General features: G+C 35.9%; 2 protein-coding genes across 2 annotated transcripts in view; both read left to right on the top strand.

Annotated features, from left to right (window-relative positions):
- Positions 1-26297, top strand: part of LOC123705619 (activated Cdc42 kinase-like) — a 39718-nt gene that overhangs the window by 2301 nt on the left and 11120 nt on the right. The window contains exons 5-17 of the mRNA XM_045654504.1: positions 8583-8732; positions 9348-9496; positions 9622-9762; positions 9970-10129; positions 10990-11121; positions 11356-11453; positions 11711-11807; positions 12641-12874; positions 15919-16102; positions 21926-22026; positions 22368-22469; positions 23386-23448; positions 23864-23944. Of these exons, the coding sequence (XP_045510460.1) occupies positions 8583-8732; positions 9348-9496; positions 9622-9762; positions 9970-10129; positions 10990-11121; positions 11356-11453; positions 11711-11807; positions 12641-12874; positions 15919-16102; positions 21926-22026; positions 22368-22469; positions 23386-23448; positions 23864-23944 (1692 nt within the window). The remainder of the gene's footprint in view (positions 1-8582; positions 8733-9347; positions 9497-9621; positions 9763-9969; positions 10130-10989; positions 11122-11355; positions 11454-11710; positions 11808-12640; positions 12875-15918; positions 16103-21925; positions 22027-22367; positions 22470-23385; positions 23449-23863; positions 23945-26297) is intronic.
- Positions 18688-21102, top strand: LOC123705620 (uncharacterized protein K02A2.6-like). Its single transcript, XM_045654505.1, has one exon. The coding sequence runs from the start codon at positions 18789-18791 to the stop codon at positions 20766-20768; it is 1980 nt and encodes a 659-aa protein (XP_045510461.1). The 5' UTR covers positions 18688-18788; the 3' UTR covers positions 20769-21102.

Here is a 26297-nt window from a genome sequence, read left to right as displayed (position 1 = left end):
ATTATCATAAAACTTTCAGTCCAAATATAAGCCAACATTATTTCTGTACAAGTGGCTGGATGGTTGAAAAGCTATTGATCAACCTGGGCATCAGTCTTATATTTTAAGAAGGTCAAGGGATATAGCAGTAAGGATGCCGCCAATACTTTATCCAGAATCCATTGTACCACAATATGGATCTTCGGTTCTTTAGCAATCTAGTTCTATACACATTGGACTGCATTAACTTAAGCGAATACATACATCCGTAAACCTGAAATACATATTTCGCTTGAAATATAGAACATTAAGCAAAACTTGGAAAATGTTTAAAGAAAATGATCCGCGCTAATCTAATGTGTGATGAGCACTTTATGTTGATTTCCTGTTTTATTATTATTAAGCCGATATAGACTTTTTTGCGAAATATTCGTTTCCACTGCAGGAATACAGGCCTTTTTAGGCTAAGACCTAAGTCAATGACCAAGTGTTGATAGAAACATGCATACTGTTGTTAACTTGTTAAATACTGAGACATTCTGGTTGCCATCTTATGTTTAGGCGTAGGAGCATCTTGGAGTTTTCGTTATGTTATCTATTATATGCAGATTAATAAAAGAAGCTCATAATAATGCTCTCTCATCTTGTTGACACATGGATTGATGATAATTAGAGTCTGTGGATCTGAAATCTGATCTGATCTATACATATAATAAATCTGTAGAAGGGTCAATTCTGTACATTGAAAATATTGAAAAAAATAACTAGCAGGGGGTGTTACTGGATCGATACCAAACCCAAATATGTGATTAAAAAATTTTTTGTCTGTCTGTCTGTCTGTCTGTCTGTCTGTATGTGAAGACATCACGTGAAAACTACCGGTTCGATTTCGATGAAACTTGGTATAATTATACCTTATTATCCTGGGCGTAAAATAGGATACTTTTTATCCTGGAAAAATACGTAAAAAAAAATTAATCTCAATTTTTCAGTTATCCATAGACGTTGTTCTGTAGTAGGTACCGCGAACACACGTTGCGTATTATTATAGACCTAGCCGTATTTGGGTCCAATAGATATTTATAAGATGTCATTGTCCGAGTTACTCAAAATGGAGAAATAAACCATCCACGCAAAGACCGACATCCGCGCGGACGGAGTCGCGGGCAGAAGCTAGTCTCTAATAAAAATAGACAATGAAATTACATTCATTTTATCTCAATGTGGTATGACTTTCAGTATACAAATAATTACAATCTTTAAAGTAAGGCATAAAATTTTGCGGAAATAGATTACTTATTTTATATTATACGCTTTTATTAAATTTTATAAATACTTAAATTCCATTTAGGAAAAGATAAAAAAATGTCTTAAACAATATTAAGTATTAACAGTACGGACTAAAATATAGTATATTGATGGCTTGTGGTATGTATGTATGGCTATGCATAAACATTTTTCTCATTTGTGCACTAAAAAGTAAAAGACAGCTTGGACCCATGGTTTCAACCGCTTAAATATGTTTTTCTTTATAATCTTAATGTACTGTGAGGACATCAGTATAAAAATTGGTCAGGGTTTCTTATTGTTGCATGAGCTTTCTGTTAGTGGAAGTTCCGTCATAATCGGCCAGCCATTCTAGGGCTTAAAAGTTTAACAAGGCTATTTTTTTAATATAGGTTTATAATTTCCACGTTTAATGTAGTTAGGTATAGATATGCGAGCGTATATTTTTTTTATATATTTTTCTTGTCCTAATATTTTAATGCAAACCGATTTAAAAATGTATTAATAGATCTTGATTACAGGGGAGGGCTCTTAAACTTTAATAATGCTATACTTGGGGAGAGGGATGACTAAAAAGTGTTTTTGTTATTTTTCCAACCACCCCAAATCAAGTAGATTCTTCTTCTGTAGCTTATATTATGATCTTAATTAATTCTACCAGCATTATAAAATATTTAAAATTATTATTATCTTTAGGGCTAGCGCATATATATTATATATACCTATAACTCTTAGGGCCGATTTTTCAATGCCCAGATAAACAGCTAGATATACTTTATTCTTCAGTTAACAAAATATTCAATTTTGCAATAGACGAATAGGACTTATCTATCGAATAACTACGTTATTTGAGGAATGAATCTATTTGCCGCTCCAACGGCCAGATAGCGCGCTATTCGACAATTAGGCGTTTGAGTTGACAACTGACGCGTCAAATTTGGGATATTTTCGTATGTAATAACCACAGAGTAATAACATAGAGCGTAGAATTATTAACAATTAGGGCGGCCGTACACGGACCGCTCGAGCAGTTAACGGCTGAGCGCCGTACACGAACGGCTCGAGCGGTCGGCGTCAACTGCTCAAGCCGTCGGTTGTTGACCGCTCGAGCCGTCGCTACCAACCGCTCGAGCCGTTGATTTTTTTGACTAGTCAAGTCATTGATTTTCAGGGGTATAGGGAGCCGTCGACGGCTCTAGCGCAGTCAACGGCTCGAGCAGTCAGTGTATGCCTCACGACCGCTCGCGAGCCGTCAACGTCACAGTGGAATTTCGTCATGCAGTTGACGGCTTGAAGCGGTCGCGACGGCTCGAGCCGTCACGTGTACGGCGGTGCATGAATGCCTATAGTTCACCGCGCGGTCGCGGCTTCAAGCGGTCGGTCTCAACTGCTTGAAGCGGTCCGTGTACGGCCGCCCTTAAACCTCTTTCTACATAATTATTATCAATTAAAATCATATTGAAATTGATGTTTTTGATAGTACTGATGACCATGCCATTGAAAATTTGCCGAACGCTGCCTTTATGTCGTTTCCATCGTAAAATACACTGGTCATCAAAAAAATCGACCCACCTGCATTTTTACGGAAAATTGCGGTTTTCTCACAAACTAAAGTAAAAATTTGTTTGTAAACTGAACTAGTTAATTTAACTTGCATATTTACACGAATATAAACACATAAAATCATTAACATCATAAAAAGAATTTAGACCGGGAGATACTGACACAAAATTTCGAGTCATTTGTAACAGGATGGCGGTTCTACAGGGGTCTTAGTACGCAATGACAAAAAGAAAAACGATGGTGTGAACGCTGGTACCGGCGGCTTAGTCGCGTGGGCGTTAGTCGAACTCGTCTGGTCCCGTCTCATCCTCTTCACGCAGGCGTCACTAGAGATCTACACCAGACAGATGTCGATTTTGTAGAGTTGATTACATTATCTAGGGGTCGTCCCTTTGAGTTGCCACCCTATTTCTTGCAGATCAATATTTTCATCGATACTGCCCAGTCTCTAGAAACCTTTGGTAAACTCATCGAACAGCAAAACAGCTCAGATTTTACTTCTTAGCCACGGCAAGTTGACATAACCCCTGTTTTAGTAGAGCCACAGCTTGGAACCCCTCAGCTACAGTAGTATCCATTATTTTGAGACAAAATTTATCAAAACTACAGCATCAATTATTAAACTTAACATTATGAACAAGAGATCCCGAAAAAAGTCATTTTTGAACTGGGAACACGGGCATAATTTGTCCCGCCGTAAACCGTCAAATCAACACTGTACAGTATTTCTGTATAAAAATTTGTTAAGATTCTTTAAGTGCAGTAATATTTACGACAAACATGATAAACATGTTATCAGACCCTTACAACAAAATACAACAAAATAAGACGACTTATTTGTGAAATAATCGATAAATAGCAAACATAGTGTAGGTGGGTCGATTTTTTTGATGACCAGTGTTTAACCAAAACTCTTCACTCGAATCAAAGCAACAATCGACAATCATAGAACACAAGAGCAATAAATAGTACGGGAGCTAGCAACGTTTAAAAAAAAGTCATTTTAGTATAGTTGGGTTTTTGATATACTGTTTCTCTTGCTATTTCGGTTAGAGTCCGGGCTGTCTGGCTGGCCGCAGTGGTTGCGTTTATTAGTGCGCATCTTTTCTGCACAGGAAAATATACTTAATTTAAAGTCATTTTTTAACGCGTAATTTTTAATCTTTTGCCTTTAGATGGATCCATCAGACATAATTTTTTTATTGCAAGACGTTTTTTTCGTTGTAAAATAGGTGCCATACGCAATTTTTATTTCAAAATAACTAAAATGTCATCGAAATAAGTGAAATTACATCAACATGAGTCCGCTTAAAAGGTAAGTAATAACTTTATTATTTGTATTATATTATCCTTTTTTAATACTTATATTGAATAATTAGTAAACTAATATTTTTAATAGATGGTTTCATATTTATTACACGTTTGGGTATAAATATGAATTTGATGATATTTGTATTTTCTAGTGTTTGATTTTACGCGAGTATTATACATTTTGAAATTAAAGACTTGGGAAAATAATACAATGAATAAATCGCGTTTAAAATCCGTTAAAAAGTCTTTAATTTCTTGATGATATTTGGTTTTTATCAAGTTTACATTAACGTCCTATTTGAGGTTCGTTGGGAAAAAGGAGGCGATATGGTAGATTGTTGCAAAAAAACTGTAAATAGTAAAATGAATATTATATATAGTATAAGTAACACAGTGATTACTTATCCTTCACTGGGACTCATGTTGATGGAATTTCACTTATTTCGATGATATTTTAATTATTTTGAAATAAAAATTGCGTCTGGCACCTATTCAACAACGAAAAAAACGTCTTGCAATAAAAAATGTATGTCTAATGGATCTATCTAAAGGCAAACGATTAAAAATTACGCGTTAAAAAATGACTTTAAATTAAGGATATTTTCCTGTGCAGATAAGATGCGCACTAATAAACGCAACCACTGCGGCCAGCCAGACAGCCCGGACTGTAACCGAAATAGCAAGAGGAACAGCATATCAGAGAACCAACTATACTAAAATGCTCACTTGTCAACGTTGCTACCTCCTAGAATAAAACAAGACAAACTTAAAATGCACTCTTGACGTGAGACATAGTGACGGTTGTTGACAAATTGCAAGGGTTGACTCTATCCCGCTCTAACCTGATTAATTTAATATGTTTGTTTCGCCGCTCCGAGATCAGAGCTGCCAATATGGATATATTTGGCCATATAGTTATTAATGGAATAAATCACGATTGAAAAATAGGCGAGCCGTTGTGAGTTAGATAAACAATTGAATAAATCTATTCGAGGGGTAGTTATTAGACTGTTTATCTCGGGATTGAAAAATCGGCTCTTAGTTGACAACTATTTTGTTGTGTCTCATAAGTTAGAGCCAGCGCGCACGAGCAACTTTGTCTCCGCAACTATTTTGTCTCTCCCATCAATTATTGTATGGGGAGTTGCGTCGCTACGTGCGCGCACTTTCATACTAACCCATGGGTGGAGAGACAAAATAGTTGCGGAGACAAAGTTGCTCGTGCGCGCTAGGTCTTAAGGGGAAGCTCCTTAAATTTTATGTGTTTTTGCATTAATATTCTGAATCAGGCACACATACAATCAAAATGGAACTTTAGTATATGATTTATTGGGTCTTTTTCTTTCGTTGTACAAGACAGTTACGTAATTGTAACATTTTCGCTCGATTCATTTTTTATTCAAAAATTATGCCTTTTTTAAGGATTATTACATTTTTTTAATGATTTACTTGGACTATGTCTAAAATAAATGTTAACAGTAAGAAAATAGGGTTTACTATCGAATGCCAAGATATTTTTTCTCTAGATCAATTATTACTTTAGTTATGAACGAAATAAGAATTGAGACTTACTTTTCGAGCTCGAACGCGATCAAAGAGCGCACACGATATTCAACTTTATTACGGCTGCATTAGCGTCTAGTACCGTAACCGTTCTCTCAGTGCCAGAAATGAGAAAGGGAGCCTGCTCTTAAGTATATAGCAATAAATGAACGATACAGGCCGATTAAGGAAAGCTGGCATCTTCACAGTACTCACACTTATGCAATTTTAATATAGAGTATGTTCAAAAATAAATGCGACTCTAGTTTAGGTGTAGACTTGAATTGTAAAATAGGTGCGTTGTAGATAATAGGTATGAAAGCTCTCATAATTTATATGTAAAATTACAATTTAAAAGAACGAAGTATCTCGTCCATAGAAATCTAAAAAAACAGTTGGAAAAGTAAAGAAAGCGGTACCGTAATAATTGGGCTATTTTTCTTGTGGCCCCACCTAAATGTGAAACTGCGCAGGTTTAAGGGACTGGCTACCAACTTATTTTTTTAACCCTTGGCTTATAGTATAAAGAATCGAGTTTATAATGGTGAATTTTGAGTACACTATAAATATAAAAAAAAAAAAAAAAAAGAATATAGGTACTTATATAGATATACTAAAATTATGGAGAATAGTCGATATTTTTTTTTTGTTTATTTAATAACAATTAAACCACATCGAATCAGACCCTGAAAAATGAAAGGGTTCTATTCCTGAGCATACTCAAGCGTAAGAGAAAAAAAAAAGACTCGATTAGTAAAGTATTTCGGTCGCTATCGTGTTAACAAGAAAATCCTCCGCACATACAGACACACGGACGTCCAAGACAGAACTTTTTTAAACTGTTTTTTAACTGTTTTTGTTAGTTTAAATAACAAAAATGACAGCAAAAATATCATGAATGTTAAAAATAGTGTTTTTTCTTAATATGTGTTTGTATGTATTATCTTACAAGTGCAATGTATGATACATAAAGACATTTTAAGTTTGAAAAATCAGGTGTTTTGCGCGAAGTGACAGTAGTACCCACCTCAACGCTTCGCTTATGAGGCGTGCAATAACTTTTAATTTAGAATTCTATGATCTCGTCGGATATAGCTGTTAGTAGTATACCTAACGTCTTTGTTTAAATTACATCATCCTGTAATTATAAACAATTGCAAAATAAAAACAATAATTACAGCTCTTCTTAATCGGCCTGTACCTACTATCAACTCGATAGTTGATCGATGAAAAAATCTAAAAAACGTATCGATTTGCTTTTGATTCAAAAGTTGGATAACCATTGATCACGCGCTTATTGTGTATTGAAGTGCGCATATAATCGACTAAACAGTTGATCAATCTATTATTCAAATTAATAAAAACGGTTAATAGTTGCATCCAAAAATAACGATATATGATATGATAAATGATATGGGTCATTTGGACTTGATTATCTGGACTAATCCAAGTAGAGGCAAATGCGACGAACAAACAACTAGTCAAATCTGTTGAGTCGTTCTTTAGAGTATACACAGGATACGTCTTTTAACTAACGATAACAAGGCACAGACTAGAACTTTTCTGTTAATTGACATTGTTTGTAAACACTCTAGTGTTGCTGAATTAAGACTGGTTGATTTGAAGAGATAAAAAATCGAATGTATGCGCATAATCAGTTGATGAAGGTTCATCAACTGTTTAGTTGAGAATAAATCACGAAAAGTACACAACTCGACAGAACTGTTTAGTCGATGCAAAAGTTGTATGTATGCGCGGGCCCTTAGTGCTTGAACACGTTGACTCGCGGGCGCGGTGGCGGGCGCGGTCACGAAATATCAAACATATGACATGATTTCCAAGTGTTCATGTTCAAAACGCACGTGCGGTCTAAGTAGCGAGCTAACTAGCGACAGGCGCGGGCGGCGCGCTCGCGGCAATTTCAAACGCCCGAGACGTTTGTGTGTGTTCATGTCAAACTAGCGGCGGCGCGCGCGATTCACTCGCGACGTCAGGTAAGTTCAACCAGTTTGAACTTGTCTACGTCTACTGATAGCACGTTTTTATCATGTCGTTCAATACAGAAGAGTTTATTAGTGCTGTTCAGGCTAGAACTCCTATTTGGCAAAGTAAACACATCATCTCATCCTGGTATATCTAAAAAATCTTGAAGGATGTTCTCTCAAATTACCATATAAAGTATGAATTTCCCCATACCGTTCTCTTTCTTTATTAATTTCGTGCACACCAATTCTAATTTCTAGCATCTCCCACTTTAGGTATGCATTTTCTGTTAAAAATAAGATCGTGGTCCATATTTGCGACCTCTGACAATACGTCACACTCGCGCGAACGCCTGGCGGTTAATGTGAACACGAGATCGCAACGTTTTCCGCGCCCTCACCCGCTCCCGCGCCCGCGTGTACCTACGTGAACGAGCACTTACTGTTCACTGTAAACGTCGTCACTTCGATTCACCAAGTTCTAATAACCCATTCTGACTTCTAATATTTCGCTCTCTGCTCAGAACTCATAAGTTATCGTTTTTAAGAACAGAATTGCAATCTATTATTATTAAGCTGAAAAGTTTGTTTGTTTGAACGCGCTAATCTCAGGAACTACTGGTCCGATTTGAAAAATTCTTTCGATGTTAGATAGCCCATCCATTGAGGAAGGCTTTATAGGCTATATATCATCACGCTAAAACCAATTGGAGCTGAGTCACGCGGGTGAAACCGCGGAGCGCAGCTAGTAATTTATATATTTATCAACTTACTGGAAATAATCAAATACAGCGTTCAACCCAATTAATGACAATATTTTAACAAACTCCCCTATTTAGGTCAAATAGGAATAAATGTTTCGTATTATAACTACAAAAAATCAAATCCACCTTGCTGCAATTGTAAAAATGTTTGCAGATACAAGTAGCTATAAAATGTCTCGGAAATGAGCGTATGACTTCGAACTCTACGGAATTTCTGAAGGAAGCCGCCGTGATGCATAGTATTGATCATCCTAATATAGTAAGGCTTTATGGGGTTGTATTACACCTAGATTCGTTGATGTTGGTAAGTTATCATTCTAATATCAAATTTATGCGTATGTTTTGTAATTATATACCTACTTTTGCTCACCACAAACACGGTAATAATAGAGATATTATTACCGTGCCACAAATAATACAATGCTGCTTTTAGTACAGTATCAATTTGTATGTTCACTGAATTTGTTTATTCATACATTTTAATGAATAACTAGTCGTTCGATACACGTGTGACTGTGTGTAAAGGATGATTCTCGGTACCGCGCGACCGTCTCGCGACCGGGCCGTGCCCCGTCCTTGCTCCGGCCGGGACACGTTCAAACATTCTTGTACCTATACCTTTTCTATGAGTGAATCATGTTTAAATCCAATCATTTTTCCGTTACTCTGAAAATAAAATACAGTCACATTTTCACATGAACTTTAAACATGAAATATGCAGACAAAGCGAAGCTTGTTGCGCAAATTTTATAGTACTTATATCAATTGAATTGTTGAAGTTGGTTTTGTTATGACTTGATACTTGATATAGGATAAAAATATAAAACATTTCTCCACTATTTCGGCGCACAACTCACTTTATACAAATTATGATGTTATTAGGGTTGACTGAGAAGGTTTAATTAATCAATTATTTTAGGTCACAGAGTTAGCACCACTGAGATCCCTATTAGAATGCCTCCGTGAGGTTACATTCCGTACGAATTTTCCAGTGCTAAATCTTTGTGAGTTTGCTGAACAGATCTGTGATGGAATGACTTATTTAGAAAACAAAAGACTGATTCATAGGTGAGTAATCTATTTGGTGATTTTTTATTTACCTTTGAATGAAAGTTATATGGGTAACAATGAAATAAATATCCGTCATGAATTTCTAAGATTTTCCGAACACTATAGCATGAATAATTTTACAGAGATCTAGCGGCAAGAAACATATTAGTGTTTAGCAAGGATCTAGTTAAAATCTCAGATTTTGGATTGTCACGGGCTTTGGGGGTAGGGAAGGATTACTACCAAACCAATTATAATGTCAACCTGAAGCTACCCGTCGCTTGGTAAGTTAATTATAATTTCATAAGAGTTGATGTTATTAATATTTCCCTGTTGTAAACTAATATTTTCCACTTAAATGCCTCAATAATATAAGTAGTCTACACTTACCTCAATATACAATTTTACCTTTTTTCGAGACTTTCCTCAATATATTTCTCATAAAGAAATTCACCACAAAGGGCTATTTCTAAATATAATTTTAACAAAAGGTGTGCTCCGGAATGTATTCTGTATCTGCGCTTCACTACATCGAGCGATATATGGGCGTACGGGGTGTGTTTGTGGGAAATGTTCACTTACGGGTTTCAACCGTGGGCGGCCTTTTCCGGACAACAGATACTTGAAGCCATTGATGCGCCTAACTACCAGGTTGCTATTTTTATTATATATTCAATATTGGCTGAAATTTTTTTTACGTCGTTACCGTTGCTATGTTATGTACGATTTAACACCGCCCAGTAAAATTTTGAATAGTAATTGTGTAAATTTCACATTTTAGGACTCGAAGAAGTGTTCTCACCTCTTATAACTTTTCACCTGAAAACTTTTACATTCATATTAAAATATTATACTTATCACAGAGCTTTATAATCTTTCATGTTGATATTGTAACTTCTGCGTTTTTATCATTTCAGCAAATAAAATAACATGATTTTATGTTTATTGACTCAATATTCCATACAAACAACTCCCACTGTAACAGGATTATGATTGTTTTGATCTGCGAATGTCACGACCTCTCACCACCCACGCTCCACCTTGTTACATTAATCAATACCTTTCATTGCATAGAGACGCAATATATTTTATTAACAACCTTTACAATTGCTATGCTTTTAATAAAATTGATATTCAATCGGATTAGCTTATGATATTCTGTAAGAGTTTGTTATGATATTAATCCGATTAGAGGATAAACTAATCGTACTGAGTAATTTTATTTTGTTTTCGTAATACTGGGTGGAAAATTTACAAATACCTACTTACCTTAATTATTAGAAAAATTCTGTTTCTTAAATAAAGTCAGTACGTTTTAGGTAAACTATAACACAATGGCTCCCACAATTTCTTTATAGGCATTTAGTTGGTCTTAATGATCATTTCCACAATCAGTTCAGATCAGTTTGGTGAAATACTTGAATAAATCAATGATAGAGTTTCATTTTGATGCATATCGTAGGGCGTAGTACGGGGGATGGAAACAGATTTAATGTTTATTGACTTTTCAGAGATTGGAGCGCCCAGAATGCTGCCCTGAAGAATACTATGCTTTGATGTGTGATTGCTGGGCACATGATCCCAATAATCGGCCAAAATTCAAGGACGTGAAAATACGATTGATGGAAATAAGGCCTCAAGAGGTAAGTTCTAGTCAATATAATGCAACTTTTTTACAACAGGCAAAATCTTATTTTTGAAAAAACATAGACATACACATAGTCTTTTCCCTGTTTTTTTTTCTAAATAGGTAGTGTTATGCTGCGTTTCATGAAAGGAAATCGAATATCTACTGGAGTACTTAAATATAATTAAAGTTACAGGTATCTATTGATCTTAATTTAGATACATGGTCATGTATTTTCTTCACTTTTTAGGTAGAGGCTACTTGCACCTATGTAAAACCAGAGGATGGTCGACGATCAAGTTTCCTCGAATACAAAACTGGCCAAAAAATAACTGTGCTGTCCAAAGAGTGAGTGTGAACTTATAAAATAACGAAATCAATAAAAAAAAATCTCGTGGTATTCACGTTGCAACCAGAAATTAGTTGTAAGCAAAAATACAATTTAAGGTATCATTATGTTAAGGTATCATTACCTTTCATTATGTATATTTCAGCAGTTAAAAGTTAAAACGTTCAGGATTAAGATAATAATATAATAAATTATATCCGATATATACGGAAACATGATATTGAACTTTAAAAATATGAACTTTTTTTTAATACAGAGACTACACTCATTCGGCCATGTGGTATGGAGTGTTGCCAGGAGGCACTTGTGGACTATTTGATCCGAAAAATACAAAGCCATGCGTAAAGGTTGAGGTAAAACTGAATAATAAAGAATAAAACAGCAAGCATGTCCATTCAAGTTTTACTCATTACTTTGCTCCTTCCCCTGGACCATGCATACATTGACATCTTTTGACTAATATTTCTCCTCCTCAATAACAGATAACTCAATCACACTTAGGGTCAATTCATACCGAGACGCGACGCGACGCGACGATTCTCAAAGAGGCCAATGATATCGCGCTACACCGCGCGTCGTCGCGAGACGAATCGCAACGTCGCGAGGCGCATCGCAACGTCGCGAGGCGCATCTTAAAATCGTAGCAGGACGACGCCTCGCTGCGCAGCGAGATGCCGCGAGGCGCAGCGGAACGTATCTACTAGCCGAGGGCGCCGCGCGGCCCCGCCCGCGCCCTCACGCAGTCCTCTTCCTCTTCTGCAAGAAGTCCGATTATAACAAGATCCCAGTCTATCATTATATTTTCAATCGAGCACTCGACCGAACTGCAATAATTCTAAACAAAGTCTGAACGGCGGCACCGTGAGACGCAGCACCGCTCTTGCACGCCGCGCGTACCGGCGATGCACCGCTGCGTCACGATACGTATATTCTGAGTATTCTGAGTCTGATAGTGAATAAAGTATATTCTGAGTCGCTCTATGAAAAATGTGCGCACAGCGTCGCGCCGCGTCGCGTCTCGGTGTGAGCTGACCCTACGGCATTATCATCCCATTCTTGTTGACGACCAGACGTATAGAATTAACGAACAGTTTTCGAAATTCCCTTTTTTATATTTTTAATTCCAAATTGTTAAAAAAAAAGAAAAAGAATAGCTGGTCGTAAACGAGACACGTTTGTTACCCAGAACGCACGCTCATTCGCGTCCGGTTCGTACACGACGCACGAGTCGCGCTCCGGGAACCGCTCGTTCCGCTCGACGCTGTTGCGCTCGGACGCCAAGCGGCACACGTACACCGGCAAGCGCTCGCTACAGCGCTGCATGATATCGAGCCCGCAGGGCGACGTCAAGCACACGGGACACGTGGGCCTGGACGGCGCGTTCTTTGGCGACATTGCGTTCCTGGATATCGCCGGATGCGTAAGTGCCGTGGCTTGAAACGCGATGTTTTTTTTTAATTGTTTTTTTTCTTTTTCGTTAATTTCAAGAAGATTACAACCACAGTTGACAGATACATACAGTTAGGAACCTTTGCCCCTGTGATGAAATTATGACGTAAGCACTGTTGAAGCTATAGAGCTTTTACCTTTTTGATATTTAACCGACTTCAAAAATAAAGGAGGAGGTAGTCAATTCAGCCGGTATATTTTGTTTGATTTTATTTTCACAGTTGCATTTGTGGTAATTTTGAGATTGAAACCCGTAAAGATACAATAATAGTTTTTATTAATACTTTTTTGTGCCTAAGATATTAATTTACAAGAAGAAATAATCCACCTGCATACCTGCTAGTAATGGACGCTGAACGCTAATTAATGTACCAATTGTTTTAGCTCCATACTTGTAGTTATATTCAATTATTATTTTTAACCAGTATTTACATTAAAATTTATAAGTATTATGTAAACTTTATTATTTTTAAAACGAAAAATTAAACCAAATTTGTAAAATTAAAAATGCAATTAATTATTTTTAGGGGAGCGTAGAACATCTTCGTTTTTGTTAATTTATTAAGGATGAATAAAGAAAACAATATGTCAGGCTAGCACAAAGTGGTGATGTCACGATTATCGATAAAAATACATATACCTATTAAGTATATATATATTATGTACAAATCATATGAACCCAGATGTACTTTAAAACTAAATTTAATAATTAAAATGAAGCTTTATAACCATGTCTGCACGATGCAGGCCGGAGTTATACAAGAATCGTTATACATTTTTAATAATTATTCTAAAGAAATCTTAAGGGGAGTCCTTCAGCGAAGCGGAGTAAAATTGGTTTGCAAGATCAAATTTTGCATGTCATTGCAATTATGTGACGCTTTTAGAAAAAATAATATCAAAACACTTCAAGATATTGCCTAAAAAGTGTGCTAATTTGTTGCACAACCATGTGTATTTTGCTCGATCATATAAAATCATAAAAATAGGTTAAAATGAAAATCGAAAACGAGTTATTTAATAATGAAATTTCTGATTTTGCTAATAATTTTTATATAAAGATATGTATTTTGATGTACTGCAGAAAACGTGCTAAATTTTGGTTTTCAACTGAAGCCCCGTAATTATTAAATACATATTATATCTCAGAACCTAACGTTGCTACGCGTTTTCTTGACAAGCCGACGCGACGCTAGGAGCGACTCGCGCAAACGGCGCGTTGAAATACCTCGCCTTAAAAGCTAACACAGCAAAACCACGCTCACATTCCGTTCCCATGCGAACGGCACGTAGTTAGCAATTTGCTGTTAAGGCCGGGACGTAACAAGAGACACATCATCATACAATTGTTTAAGCAAGAAACTGTTTTATACTACCGTATATACCTAAATTAAAACAAGATTTTTCAGTTAGAATTTTTTTAGAATGATAAGAATGAACATAGTCGAATTGACTATCTGTAGCTAACATTTTGATGAAAAATATTTCAGTATAATTTGAACTCGTTCTTTTATGTCTACAGAAATTAAAAATTAATCTCGTTTTAATTTGTCGTCACGTCAGGGATTTATATGTATATTTATTGAAAGGCCTATAAACGATCGATATTTACTTAATGTGAGTGTCGTTCACATTACTTACACATCGAAAATATTACCAACACATACAATTTTTTTTCTATAGTATGTATCTTTGCCTTTCAAAATCTGTGGATGTGTCGTCCGCTACTATCGATCCCCGTCAATACCCTTATAATTCTCGTAAACACGCTTGCTTGTGTGCGTGAGCCATTTCGAACGTTTTGTATGAAGTTTCCTTACTGTAGCTATCTGTATATTGTATTACAACGATAATGTTAATAGATTGCAGAATAGTTTACTATGAGTTCTAATTATTTTTTTTCGTATTGTCCTAAATTGTAATTTCATTATTTTCAAATATCAAAGTCAAAGTGCGAACACGAAGGAGGTTCTCAATTCGAATGTTTTTTTTTTGTATTTTGTTTACTCGTTATTCCATAACGCCGTGGGCTTTCAAACGATTTATGTGATTCCTTTTGCGTTTGATGGGATTTAGTTATTTGCTCCAATTTTAGAATCTTGAGCTGTGTTTCCCTCTTCGGCAACGTCCGTGATAATATTATGTTTTTGGAGAAAAGAATTATAAAGTATTGACTACATAATTTGTATCTTGTAGACTCGCAGGAAAGAAGTTGTATATTTATTTTATTAAATCCAAAAAGGATTTTTTTTATTGAATAGTCCTACCAAGTTAAAAGTTTGTCGGCTCGTAGTATTCAAAGTACACTAGTTGATCTAAAGTACGTATATAAGTGGCCTATGGTTCTACCAGAGATTAAATTAGTCAATTACAACATTTAGTTAAAACTGATAATGTCGTTTCGGTTCAAGAAAGAGAGAATCTTAGATCATTACATTATTTTCAGCATAAGTTCATTATGTTTACAAAAATAATGCTATTGAAGGTTTTTGTTCAACTTTTATTCATTCTGCACCCATTTACAGGTGGTTGCAAAATACGTTTGTGCATGAATATATTTTGTAAGCTTTCAGTTCTTTACCATTTCTTATACATTTTATCATTACTTGTTTCCATGACACCCACAGTTTTATCATCCCTCGGTATTACAAGCACATAGATGAATTTCCCAGTGTAATTTGCCTTTCAAGTTATATTTGGTTATCATAATAAAGTAAAGCTTAACATATTTGTACATTCGTTTATTTTGTAACAAGAGCAATATTAAGTAGTACCTACTACCTACTACGTATTTTAGAAAGCCTCGTGGAAATTTTGAACATATGAAATGAAATAAAAATCACGCATTAGTATATTTATATCGTTTAGCTTTAGAGCAACTTCCCAATGTATTTTCAAGTTCAACTAATTGAATAGGTACTAAAAGTTTTAACTCAATAATAGCCTCATGGCTCGTGGCATTGGGAACGTATATACTGATGATGAAGTCAATAATAAAGCAAACATACACAACAGCCTCCGCGCCAGATCGTGACGCCATACAAGCCGTCGGACGACCTGGAGCAAGTGCCGCTGATCAACCCGAACTCGCCATCTCACCTGGTCGGGACCACGTGCATCGCTTACCCGCTGCTGACGTCACACAACGTGCCCAGCGCCTGCTCGGGCTCCGGCTCCGGCGGGGACAAACGTGACAATCGTAAGTTAATACGTTTATAGTTATAGAATGTATACAACAGCCCCCGCGCCAGATCGTGACGCCATACAAGCCGTCGGATGTCTTGGAGCAATTGCCGCTGATCCATCAAAATTGGTGCAGCCGTTACGGAGGAGTATGGTAACTGATATAAGATGATGATAATAGATTACTAATTACACTAATTAAATAAGTTAATTAAATTGAAAAAAAAAATGTATTTATGTGTCAACGGCTATCTTTTACCGGTCTTCATCGAACAGTCACGAACACTTCCGTGTCCGGAATAATTCGACATTTATATAATATAATAAAAAATAAATGAAATAGGTTTATACGTTCGGAAACGACGATGCCATACACAGACACGTCAAACTTAAAAGTTGTACGTTTAGGATTGTTGTTAAAGTAATCTTGATTGGGAACAAATGTTTCATACATGTTTTGAAATAAATACTTAGCAGAAATAAATAATTGAAGGAATTCTGATCAAGTAAACTATATCTTGTTATGTATGTAATGTAATAAAATGTATGTGTAGGTAGACTGAAATAAATTATAAAAGCAGTTTTGCATTGATCTAGCGTGTATCATTGACGTCCCTTCCATATTTATCATTGGCGACGAGGAATTTTTACCATCACGCGTTTAAATTATTCGGTAACAAAATGCCTATCGGTCATATTGAACCCTATAATATTAACAGTAACAATTGGGACGCTTATGTTCGTCGTGTGAACCAATTTATAAGTTTGAATAGTATCGACGATTCTTTAAGAGTAGCCATGTTGGTTACCGTGGTCGGCGCCGAGTGTTACGAATTGATGTGTGATTTGTGTTCACCCGATACTCCCGAGTCGAAAAGTTACGACGATTTAATCAAGTTGGTGAAAGATCATCTCGAACCTGATCGCTCAGAAATAGCAGAAAGACACGTGTTCCGACAAAGAATTCAGCGTCAAGGGGAGAGTGTGAGAGAATATTTGCAAGCGCTGAAATATCTCGCTAAAACTTGCAACTTCGGTTTATGTTTGGAGAATAATTTACGCGATCAGTTCGTTTCGGGTCTGTGCAATGAAGACATGAGATCAAGAATATTTGCGGAAAAGAGTATTAACTACAAGAGAGCGGTGGAGTTGGCTTTGGCTTTGGAGGCGGCGGAACGGCATGCGGCGACGGCGTGTGCTCCGGGCGCGCTGGCGGGCCGCTCCGCGCCGCTCGCGGACGACGGCTTGCATCGCATCGCAGGCGCGGGGCCGCGCGGTTCGGTCGGTTCGGTTCGGTTTTAAATGGTAAGAGTAAATCGCAGTACTTTCTAAATGATTCTTCTTCGGACGAATGTAGTAATTTTTATAAGATGGTAGTAAACTCTGACGGCGACGGGCCGTATTATGTTAATTTAAGGGTTAATAATGTTTCATGTAAGTTCGAAATCGATACTGGAAGTAAAATTTCTGTAATTTCAAAAATGTATTATGATGATAATTTTAGTCATATTCCAATTCAAAATAACTCGCTAATTTTAAAGTCGTATACTGGTGGTATTATTAAGACGATCGGTTATATCGTAGTAAATGTTTTTTGTGGAAAAATGATGGCCGAAAATGTTAAATTATATATAATTGAAAATGGTGGCCCCCCATTGATGGGCAGAATGTGGATAAAACATTTAAAATTAGGAATTAGCGAGTTATATAACATGTGTGATAGCGAATCCGTTGCAGTTTCTTTACGTAATGAATTTCCTGAAGTATTTGCAGACGGGTTAGGAACGTTTAAATCAAAATTAAAATTATATTTAAATGACAATACGCCTATATTTGTTAAATCGCGTCCATTACCTCTTGCGCTTCGTAAACCTGTTGAGCAAGAGCTAGAAAAACTGCAACGGATGGGTGTCATTTATAAAGTTGAGAGATCGGACTATGGCACACCGATTGTACCTGTTGTTAAGCCGAACGGTACGATAAGATTGTGTGGTGATTATAAGGTAACTATAAATCCGTTGTTAAAGGATTTTCATTACCCACTTCCTCGTATCGAAGATTTATTTGCTGTATTGGGTGGAGGTGAACAATATACTAAACTAGCGGTCCGCCCCGGCTTCGCCCGTGGTACATATTAACGTTTTCTCTACATAAGAACCATCCTCGTACTTCAAGGAATATAATAAAAAAAGAATTATCGAAATCGGTTCAGCCGTTCTCGAGTTATGGAATTACAACGAAAAGTGGCATTGATTTTTATATATTAGAAGATTAGATTTATCAAATGCATTTCAACAATGTATTTTATACATGAGGATTCACAGCCGATGACGGCAATCACGACTCACATTGGTACTTTTGTTTATAAGCGTGTTCCATTCGGTATAAAATGTATACCTGAAAATTTTCAAAAAATTATGGAAGAAACATTAAGTGGGTTGCCTTCGACGGCTGTGTTTGCAGATGACATTTGTGTCACTGGTAAGGACAAATTAACGCATTTAAAATATTTAAGGGCGGTCCTACAAAGATTGCAGGAAAACGGGTTAAGAATAAATTTTTCTAAATGCCGATATTTTCAAGACAGTGTAAATTATTTAGGATATGAAATAAATAAATTCGGTCTGCATACGGACAAGACGAAAATAGATGCAATTGTGGGAGCGCCCCGTCCTACTAATACAACGCAACTTAAAAGTTTTATGGGTCTAGTGAACTTTTATTCTAAATTTTGTATAAATATGAGCGATATACTTAAGCCACTGTATGATTTATTAAAAAAGAATGTTACATGGGAATGGACGGATATGTGTGATAGGGCATTTGCAAAAATAAAAAAGGTGCTGAGTAGTTCTCCTGTGCTCGCGCATTACGATCCTAAGCGTGCGTTGATTCTTTCAGTGGATAGCAGCGCGTACGGGGTGGGCGCGGTGTTGACGCAGCGCGACGCGGCCGGCGCGGAGCGGCTGCTGTGCGCGGCGAGTCGTACATTAAATTCAGCAGAGACTAATTATTCACAATTAGATAAAGAAGCTTTGGCGATCGTTTTTGGGGTCACGAAGCATCACCAATATTTGTACGGGAGGAAATTCACTCTGCGGAGCGATCACCGTCCCTTAAGCTATATTTTTGGAAAGAATAAAGGAATTCCGATTACAGCGGCTAGTCGTTTGCAACGTTACGCCGTTAAGCTAGCAGCTTATGATTTCGATATAGAATTTGTGTCATCAAAAAATAATTGTTTTGCTGATACTCTTTCGCGTCTTCCTCTTAAATTTATAGATTGCAATTTAAGAAGTGAAGAATGCAGTTATCTTAATTTTGCACAAGATAATTTTCCGATTAATTTTAAAGATATTAAAATTGAGACGGCTAAAGATTCTTTGCTAAGCAAGATTTATGGGTTTATACTATACGGTTGGCCACCTAAAAGCGAATTAAATAAAATAGAATTATGTTATTCTAATCGTAAAGAAAATCTGCATATAGACCAAGGCTGCATCGTTTGGGGTTATAGAATTATCGTTCCTAGGTCTTTAAGGGAAATCGTTTTAAAGGAAATTCATGATGGACATCCGGGTATAATTAAAATGAAACAGATTGCTCGTAATTATGTGTGGTGGGATAACATAGATAGTGATATAGAATGCATGGCCCGTGAGTGTGCCGCTTGCCGCGAGACGCGGGCGGCGCCGCGTGCTGCGCCCGTGCACTCGTGGCCCTGGCCGAGCGAGCCATGGTCGCGAATACATATCGATTTTTTGGGTCCCTTTAATCATGATTACTACTTAATTTTGATTGACGCTCATTCAAAGTGGATAGAAGTAGAAAAAGTTAGCACGACGTCCGCGCGTTTAGTGATTAATTGTTTAAGACAATGGTTTGCACGTTTCGGGTTACCTAAAAGATTAATAAGTGATAACGGGCCTCCATTTTCGTCATCGGAATTCGCAAACTATTTACAACGAAATGGAATTAAACATACGTTAATCGCACCTTATCATCCCTCTAGTAACGGAGCCGCTGAAAATGCGGTGCGTTCTATAAAATCAGTACTTAAAAAAGCACAGGTAGATAGAACTGATACTAGCGTTGCGCTTGCTCGGTTTTTATTTTCGTACAGAAATACGGAACAATGCACGACAGGAGTCGAACCTGCAGTGTCTTTGTTAGGGAGACGTTTACGTGGGCGTCTTGATTTGATGCGACCCGATACGGCTGAACGAGTGCGCGCCGCTCAGATAGTGGAAGAGCAACGTCGACCAACGCCTTTGCGAATTGCTAAGGAAGGTGATCGAATATTCATGCGAGATTATTCAAAAAATAATAGTAAGTGGGTCGACGGGATTATCACTGATAGCCTTAGTCTCGTATCATATAAAGTGCAAACGAGCGATGGGCGGAAGCATAAGCGGCATATCGATCAATTACTTACTAGAAAATCGCGTTTTTCGTTAAGTCAGGCCGTGTCGGAGGGTGAGAGTAATGAGAGGAAAGAGGGAGGAGGCAATAGTGTTGAGGATGATGAGTGTAGTTTGAGCTCGCAAGGGCAGCAAGGTGTGGATGATGTGGAGGGTGACGGGGAGCAGCGGGACCTGGCCGCTTCACCAAAGTCCCCGGTACATGAGCGTATCTACAGGAAAGCTGCGTTGCGCTGCATACGCAAACTTAAACGCATGTAAACTATATGTAATATTATATTGTCATTTACGTGTAATTGTGCTATTTTTGGTGTGGGGTAAATATTATTTTATGTAGGTAGTTTTGTATGTTCCTTTTTATACGTCATTACTATATATACAATATGTACATGACAAATAGTAAACTTTAAGTTATAACAGTGTAAAATGTTGTTTTGTTAACATTAAGTTATTTTTAGTGGGAATCAGACTTATTGAATACTAGTTGAATATATTATAGTTGTTTAATTAAGAAGGGAAAAGTGTTATGTATGAAATGTAATAAAATGTATGTGTAGGTAGACTGAAATAAATTATAAAAGCAGTTTTGCATTGATCTAGCGTGTACCTATCATTGACGTCCCTTCCATATTTATCATATCTATACATGTATGGAAATAAAGTCGTGTTAATTACCCCACTCAAAGTCATGAACCAGGAATGAATTTAGTTTTGTATTGGATAATAACTTAAATATTTTAAAAACATTTAAAATTATGGTCACCTTTCTTGATTTAAGATAGATTTCTGTAACTGTACACAATAACGTTTTAAACATTGAAATACGTTAGTGATATAAAATATTTATGGCCAAAGCTCTCTCGATATGGAATTTTCCTATTATGCAGTGTAGACATAGGTGGACCTATAAAAATATTACAATTATTATTTTTTCATACATGTTTTGAAATAATTTGTGTGCTTACGATTAATTTACTTACTTACTTACTTACTCCTGTGGCGCTGAAACCCCGAAGTGGGTCTTGGCCTCTGAGACGAGAACTCTCCACTTTCTCCGGTCCTGAGCGGTCACCTGCCAATTTTCACTGGCTTGAAGCGCACTCAGGTCCTCTCCACTTGGTAGCGCCAGCGATACTTGGGTCGACCAACCGGCCGACGGCCCGAGGGACGGCCCAAGTATGTTCTCTTCAGACCTCGCTCCTATTCGCTCTACATGACCGAGCTAACGCAGGCGACGCGCTTTTATTTCCCCAAGTATATTTGGCTCGGCCATGAGTTTTTCGAATTCGGCATTCTTCCGGATTCTCCAACTTCCATCCTCTTGTCTGATAGGACCAAAGATCTTCCTAGCTTTCGTTCGGTGACTTATATTACGATTCATTTAATAGTTAATAATTAATTTAATATTATGATTATAGGCGATTCAAAGGATTCAAAAGATTCGAAGCCAGGCAAAGCTTCCAAGAAGAGTTCCAAGTCCAAGAAGGAAGAGTCAAGCGGCAAGAGCCTCTTAAGCAAGGTAAAAAAACATTGATTCGTTTTTACAAGTGAAACAACGTTATTGTTGTTTATAAGTGAAACAACGTTATTGTTTTTTACAAGTGAAACAACGTTATTGTTGTCTACTAGTGAAAGAACGTTATTGTTGTTTACAAGTGAAAAAAAACTTGTATGCTGTTTATGAGTTAAATATTGTTACAATTTCGAAAATCGCTGTATGTTATTATGTAGTGACTTTTAGTAACTTATAGCAGGATTAGTAGTAGAGAGTTAGAAAGTAAAGTAACCAAAGTTTTTTTAAACACCATCTCCTACAATGATGTTTATTAAATATTAAAACATTTTGTTTAATTTTAAAAGGTGAAATCTGCTACTCTTGGGCGTTCCCACAAACAAACTGAGGATACTGCAGCCAAGAGCTCAGAGGCCCACGAGTACCATGAAATCTCGGACACTGACACTGTAAGTACTATTTTTGTTTACTAATACTACATTATGCTTCTGTGTATTTTTACTTTGTTTATACAGACCTTTTCATATTTAAATTTTCAACAATTATCATTGATTTCAGTTGATGTGTCATAGTATAAAACAGTCGCTTCCCGCTCTTTGTCTATCTGTGCTTAAATCCTTATAACTATCCAACTGATTTTACTATATTTTTAAAGATAGAATGGTTCTCGAGAGAGGTTTTAGTATTTAAATTGTTTAGTTTGAGACAAAACAAACGGTCGAAAAAGCGTGAGAATGATATTATACATTTTTAATTTAATTTTTTTATTTATCTGTGTTCGTTTAATCTGATCGAAAAAAAAAAAACATGCAAAACTGGCAACGATTAAAATGATTCAGTGGTTTAAATATGTAGTAATAACTTAACTACTTTTACTTTTACATAGATCATATTAATGGATTTTGGAACAAAATTATAATTTTAATTTACATGAATTTTAAATTACCTTACTCTTTCAAACAACAAAAACTAACAATCTCAATCGACTTCGAAAAGCCAAACTGAGACATTATCAATCCTGTTCCTTTTCATTGTGGTATTGTTTGTTGCTTCTTTTTTTGTGTTATTTTTGTTATTTTTTGTTGTATAACGTTAGAGGTTCATGAAGAGCACTGGATGTAAGCTGGTTATCCTTATAAACTCAAACGTTTGTAAGTATGAATGGATGTTAGTACATTTAGGCTCAAACAGCAAACCTGGACAAAATTTGGCCCAGAGATAGATTATATCTGTGTGCCAAATTTCGTTTTACGAGTACATAGGCTATTCATCCGGGTACCGAGCGAAGTCGCGGGCAAAAATAGTATAATCATGGTCTAGTTTGTCTTAAGTTTAGTCTTATGGTTATCTATATTATATTAACAGGAGAGTACAGCAACAGATAATGCTAGAGCTGAAGTAGCAGCGCCAGATAGTCCCGGTATACCAGTGGGTATCCATTTTATTTATACAGCACGGTCTGAAATTAGCGGGTTTGGTGAAAATATATCATATAGCTCACAAAAAGTTCGTGTTTCGAACAATCCTAGCTTAGCGTTTGTATGCTTGCGCTAGGCGCTTTTTTTTGTTTTTTTTTTTATCAGTATAAGTTTGATATTTTTAAATAGTTATTTTAGAGTAAAAAACAAAAATCACCATAGTTCCCTAGCCTAGCATTTAAACGATTTATAAGAAAATTGTTTAAATTCCAAAATGTGAGAATTGCTTTTCATTAATCCCAATTTAAAACGGTAATTTGTTAAAATTTCGCAAATATCACGCAAGCTATGGGAATTTTTGTTCTTTAAGTTAGCTTAATGCGTTGTAAGATGTAAAATAAAACTTTTATGTCCTAATTTTCCAGAAAACATACACTGACTTCAGTCAAAGTCTTCTCAATGAAATTGAGGTGATGTTTCGGAACCATGGTCAGCGGAAGGAAGACGTGAGTACCAATTTAACCATACCACAACATACATTGGCAAAAAAACAATATATATATTACTTTCAGAGCTACGATGTGGAATATTCGAACTATGAAAATGACTCAAATTATCGGTCGTACTATATTTAGTATCGTGGCCAATAAAAAACAAAAGTCTTTTAAAAGCGTGTGTATTCATTTTTAGCAGCTAAAACCCAACGGTATGTAAGTAAGGTTGATAAGTGTTTTAGCTCACCTATACGATTTTTTTTAGATCGCACAAGTTAAGAATGTTCGAAATATACCTCTAGATATAACGTTAAGTGTAGTATAAGGTTATGGGTTAATAAATAGCTAGTAGTTTCTGATACTGTACTTTAGTAACAAAAACACTAAAATGTTGTTTATTTATTCCATTTTATTTAACATCCTTAATTACTTGATCTACAAGATATATCTATATCTATAAGATATACGAGATATACTATTAGAAATACACCATTTTCATCGTCGTTTATTATATCGTGAGTTCCATCACCAAATTTGGAATTGTATAGAGAAGTACATTTTACCTTTTTCGCCAGCACATTAAATGAACATCATCTAGTATCAAATTTGAGATTAATCATTTTTAAAATTGTAACATTGTAACATCTTATAATATGTAACCATCATTTTACTTTAGAACTTATTCTTAGTCTAAATATGTAATTATAGTTTGTATAAAATTGGTTACATAAAAATAATATTTTTAGAGATTGTATCGATAAAAAGCAAATATCGTTAAGAATATATTGTTAAAAAACAAATTTATAAAGTACACGTCTTATTATGTACGGTTGTTTAGAAATTGAAGAATAAGTTTTGCATTAACTCGTTAGTCCGTTAATGGTTAATAAACGAAGTTAACTTTTCTACAAACGAAATAACTTTTAATTTAATCTCACAGATTTTTGACGGACTAATTAACTTCATTTAATTTTTCCAAGTCCGTCAATTGCCAATCGTACTATAACAACTAGAACAATCGTCTATTACATTTCGCTAAAAATACAGATTATTATTAGAATAGTAATGTTCTGTCTATTATACATTACTTGTATATATTCCTATCACTGGACATGTTTGTATAAGGTTGGGTTGAATAGTTTATAAGTTAATACACAAATAGCGTTACTAAAATCTGTCTATAAGCTGTCGGCCATAAGTAAAGTAACTTTTTTAGTGCAAGGAAACGAATAGAACAGATTTGATGTGTCGAAAAAAATTATGTTGAAGCTCAGTATTTTCTAGATAGTTATTATTTGGGCGTTGCGCTCAACGCATAAACTTACATTAAAAGTACTTCTTTAAATTTCAATAAGGGAAATGAACTTCGAGGATGATACACTGGACGCCCTAAAAAGGAGGTAATAGGCGAAAAGAAAAAATTCACAAAACAATTTTAGAAGACCACAAAGTGTATACAACTAGATAGCTGAGACTAAATATGTCAAAGGAAGGTGATTCATCTATCTACACGAAGCTCACATTCAAAAAGCCGACATCCGAGTCTTATGATGTTCAATCGACTCCAAAGCATGCAAAGACAGAGCAGTAGGCTGGCAAAGTTCAGGCGTCAATATAATATTCATCGGAAAAGAGAAAGTTTAAATAGAGACTATACCATAACATTTGTGGAGAGTTTGAAGCATGAAACCCCTTAAGAAGCTCCAATTTTAAGAAAAAGGGATTGTTGTTTTTTGAGGTTTATCAAGGCAATGCAACGTGTCCCAAATTTGGCTTTGAATCTTTTTCCGAATCCATCAATTCTTCAGATCTGGTGTCCAGAAAGGTTTTCCTGTTTTTACGCTTCAAGAAAATGATCGCTGAAATGAATGTACCGTCAATATATTATAAATTCTATTAGGGTTATAACTGAAACCGATGCCTTCTTACTGTCTAAAGAAAAATTGTGCTATAAAAATTATATAGAAAAATTATATCACCGCAATCGTTGTATCGTCCTCGAAGGCAACTACCTATATTGATTAATCAAATTAAATTAGCTTTCTTTGTTTGCCTACCAACTTTTCAGCCCATCAAAGACAATTTAATTAATTTCATTATTACAAGAGATATATTTGCAGAATGTAGCAATATTTTCTTTGTTAACAAGTATAGCCGGTTTCTATATAAGATGTATATTTATTATACATATCTATCTAAACCTAGACGACGTTATTGTGTATTTGTGTTTGAATTATCTAAGATGCCAGATTGGCAGGTAAATATGATCTTGGTAAACTTTTACGATGTAGGGTATATGGTATACAGATATGCAAGTTTCTGGTAGATGTTATATATAGATATATTATATTTAGTTCTAAAATAC

This window comes from Colias croceus, chromosome Z (genome assembly GCF_905220415.1).
Source record: "Colias croceus chromosome Z, ilColCroc2.1".
In the NCBI taxonomy this organism is placed as follows: domain Eukaryota; kingdom Metazoa; phylum Arthropoda; class Insecta; order Lepidoptera; family Pieridae; genus Colias; species Colias croceus.
This window is presented reverse-complemented; position numbering and strand designations above follow the sequence as displayed.

Coding starts and splice junctions, on each gene's coding strand:
- LOC123705620 (XM_045654505.1), top strand. CDS start 18,789: ATGGGTCTAGTGAACTTTTATTCTAAATTTTGTATAAATATGAGCGAT.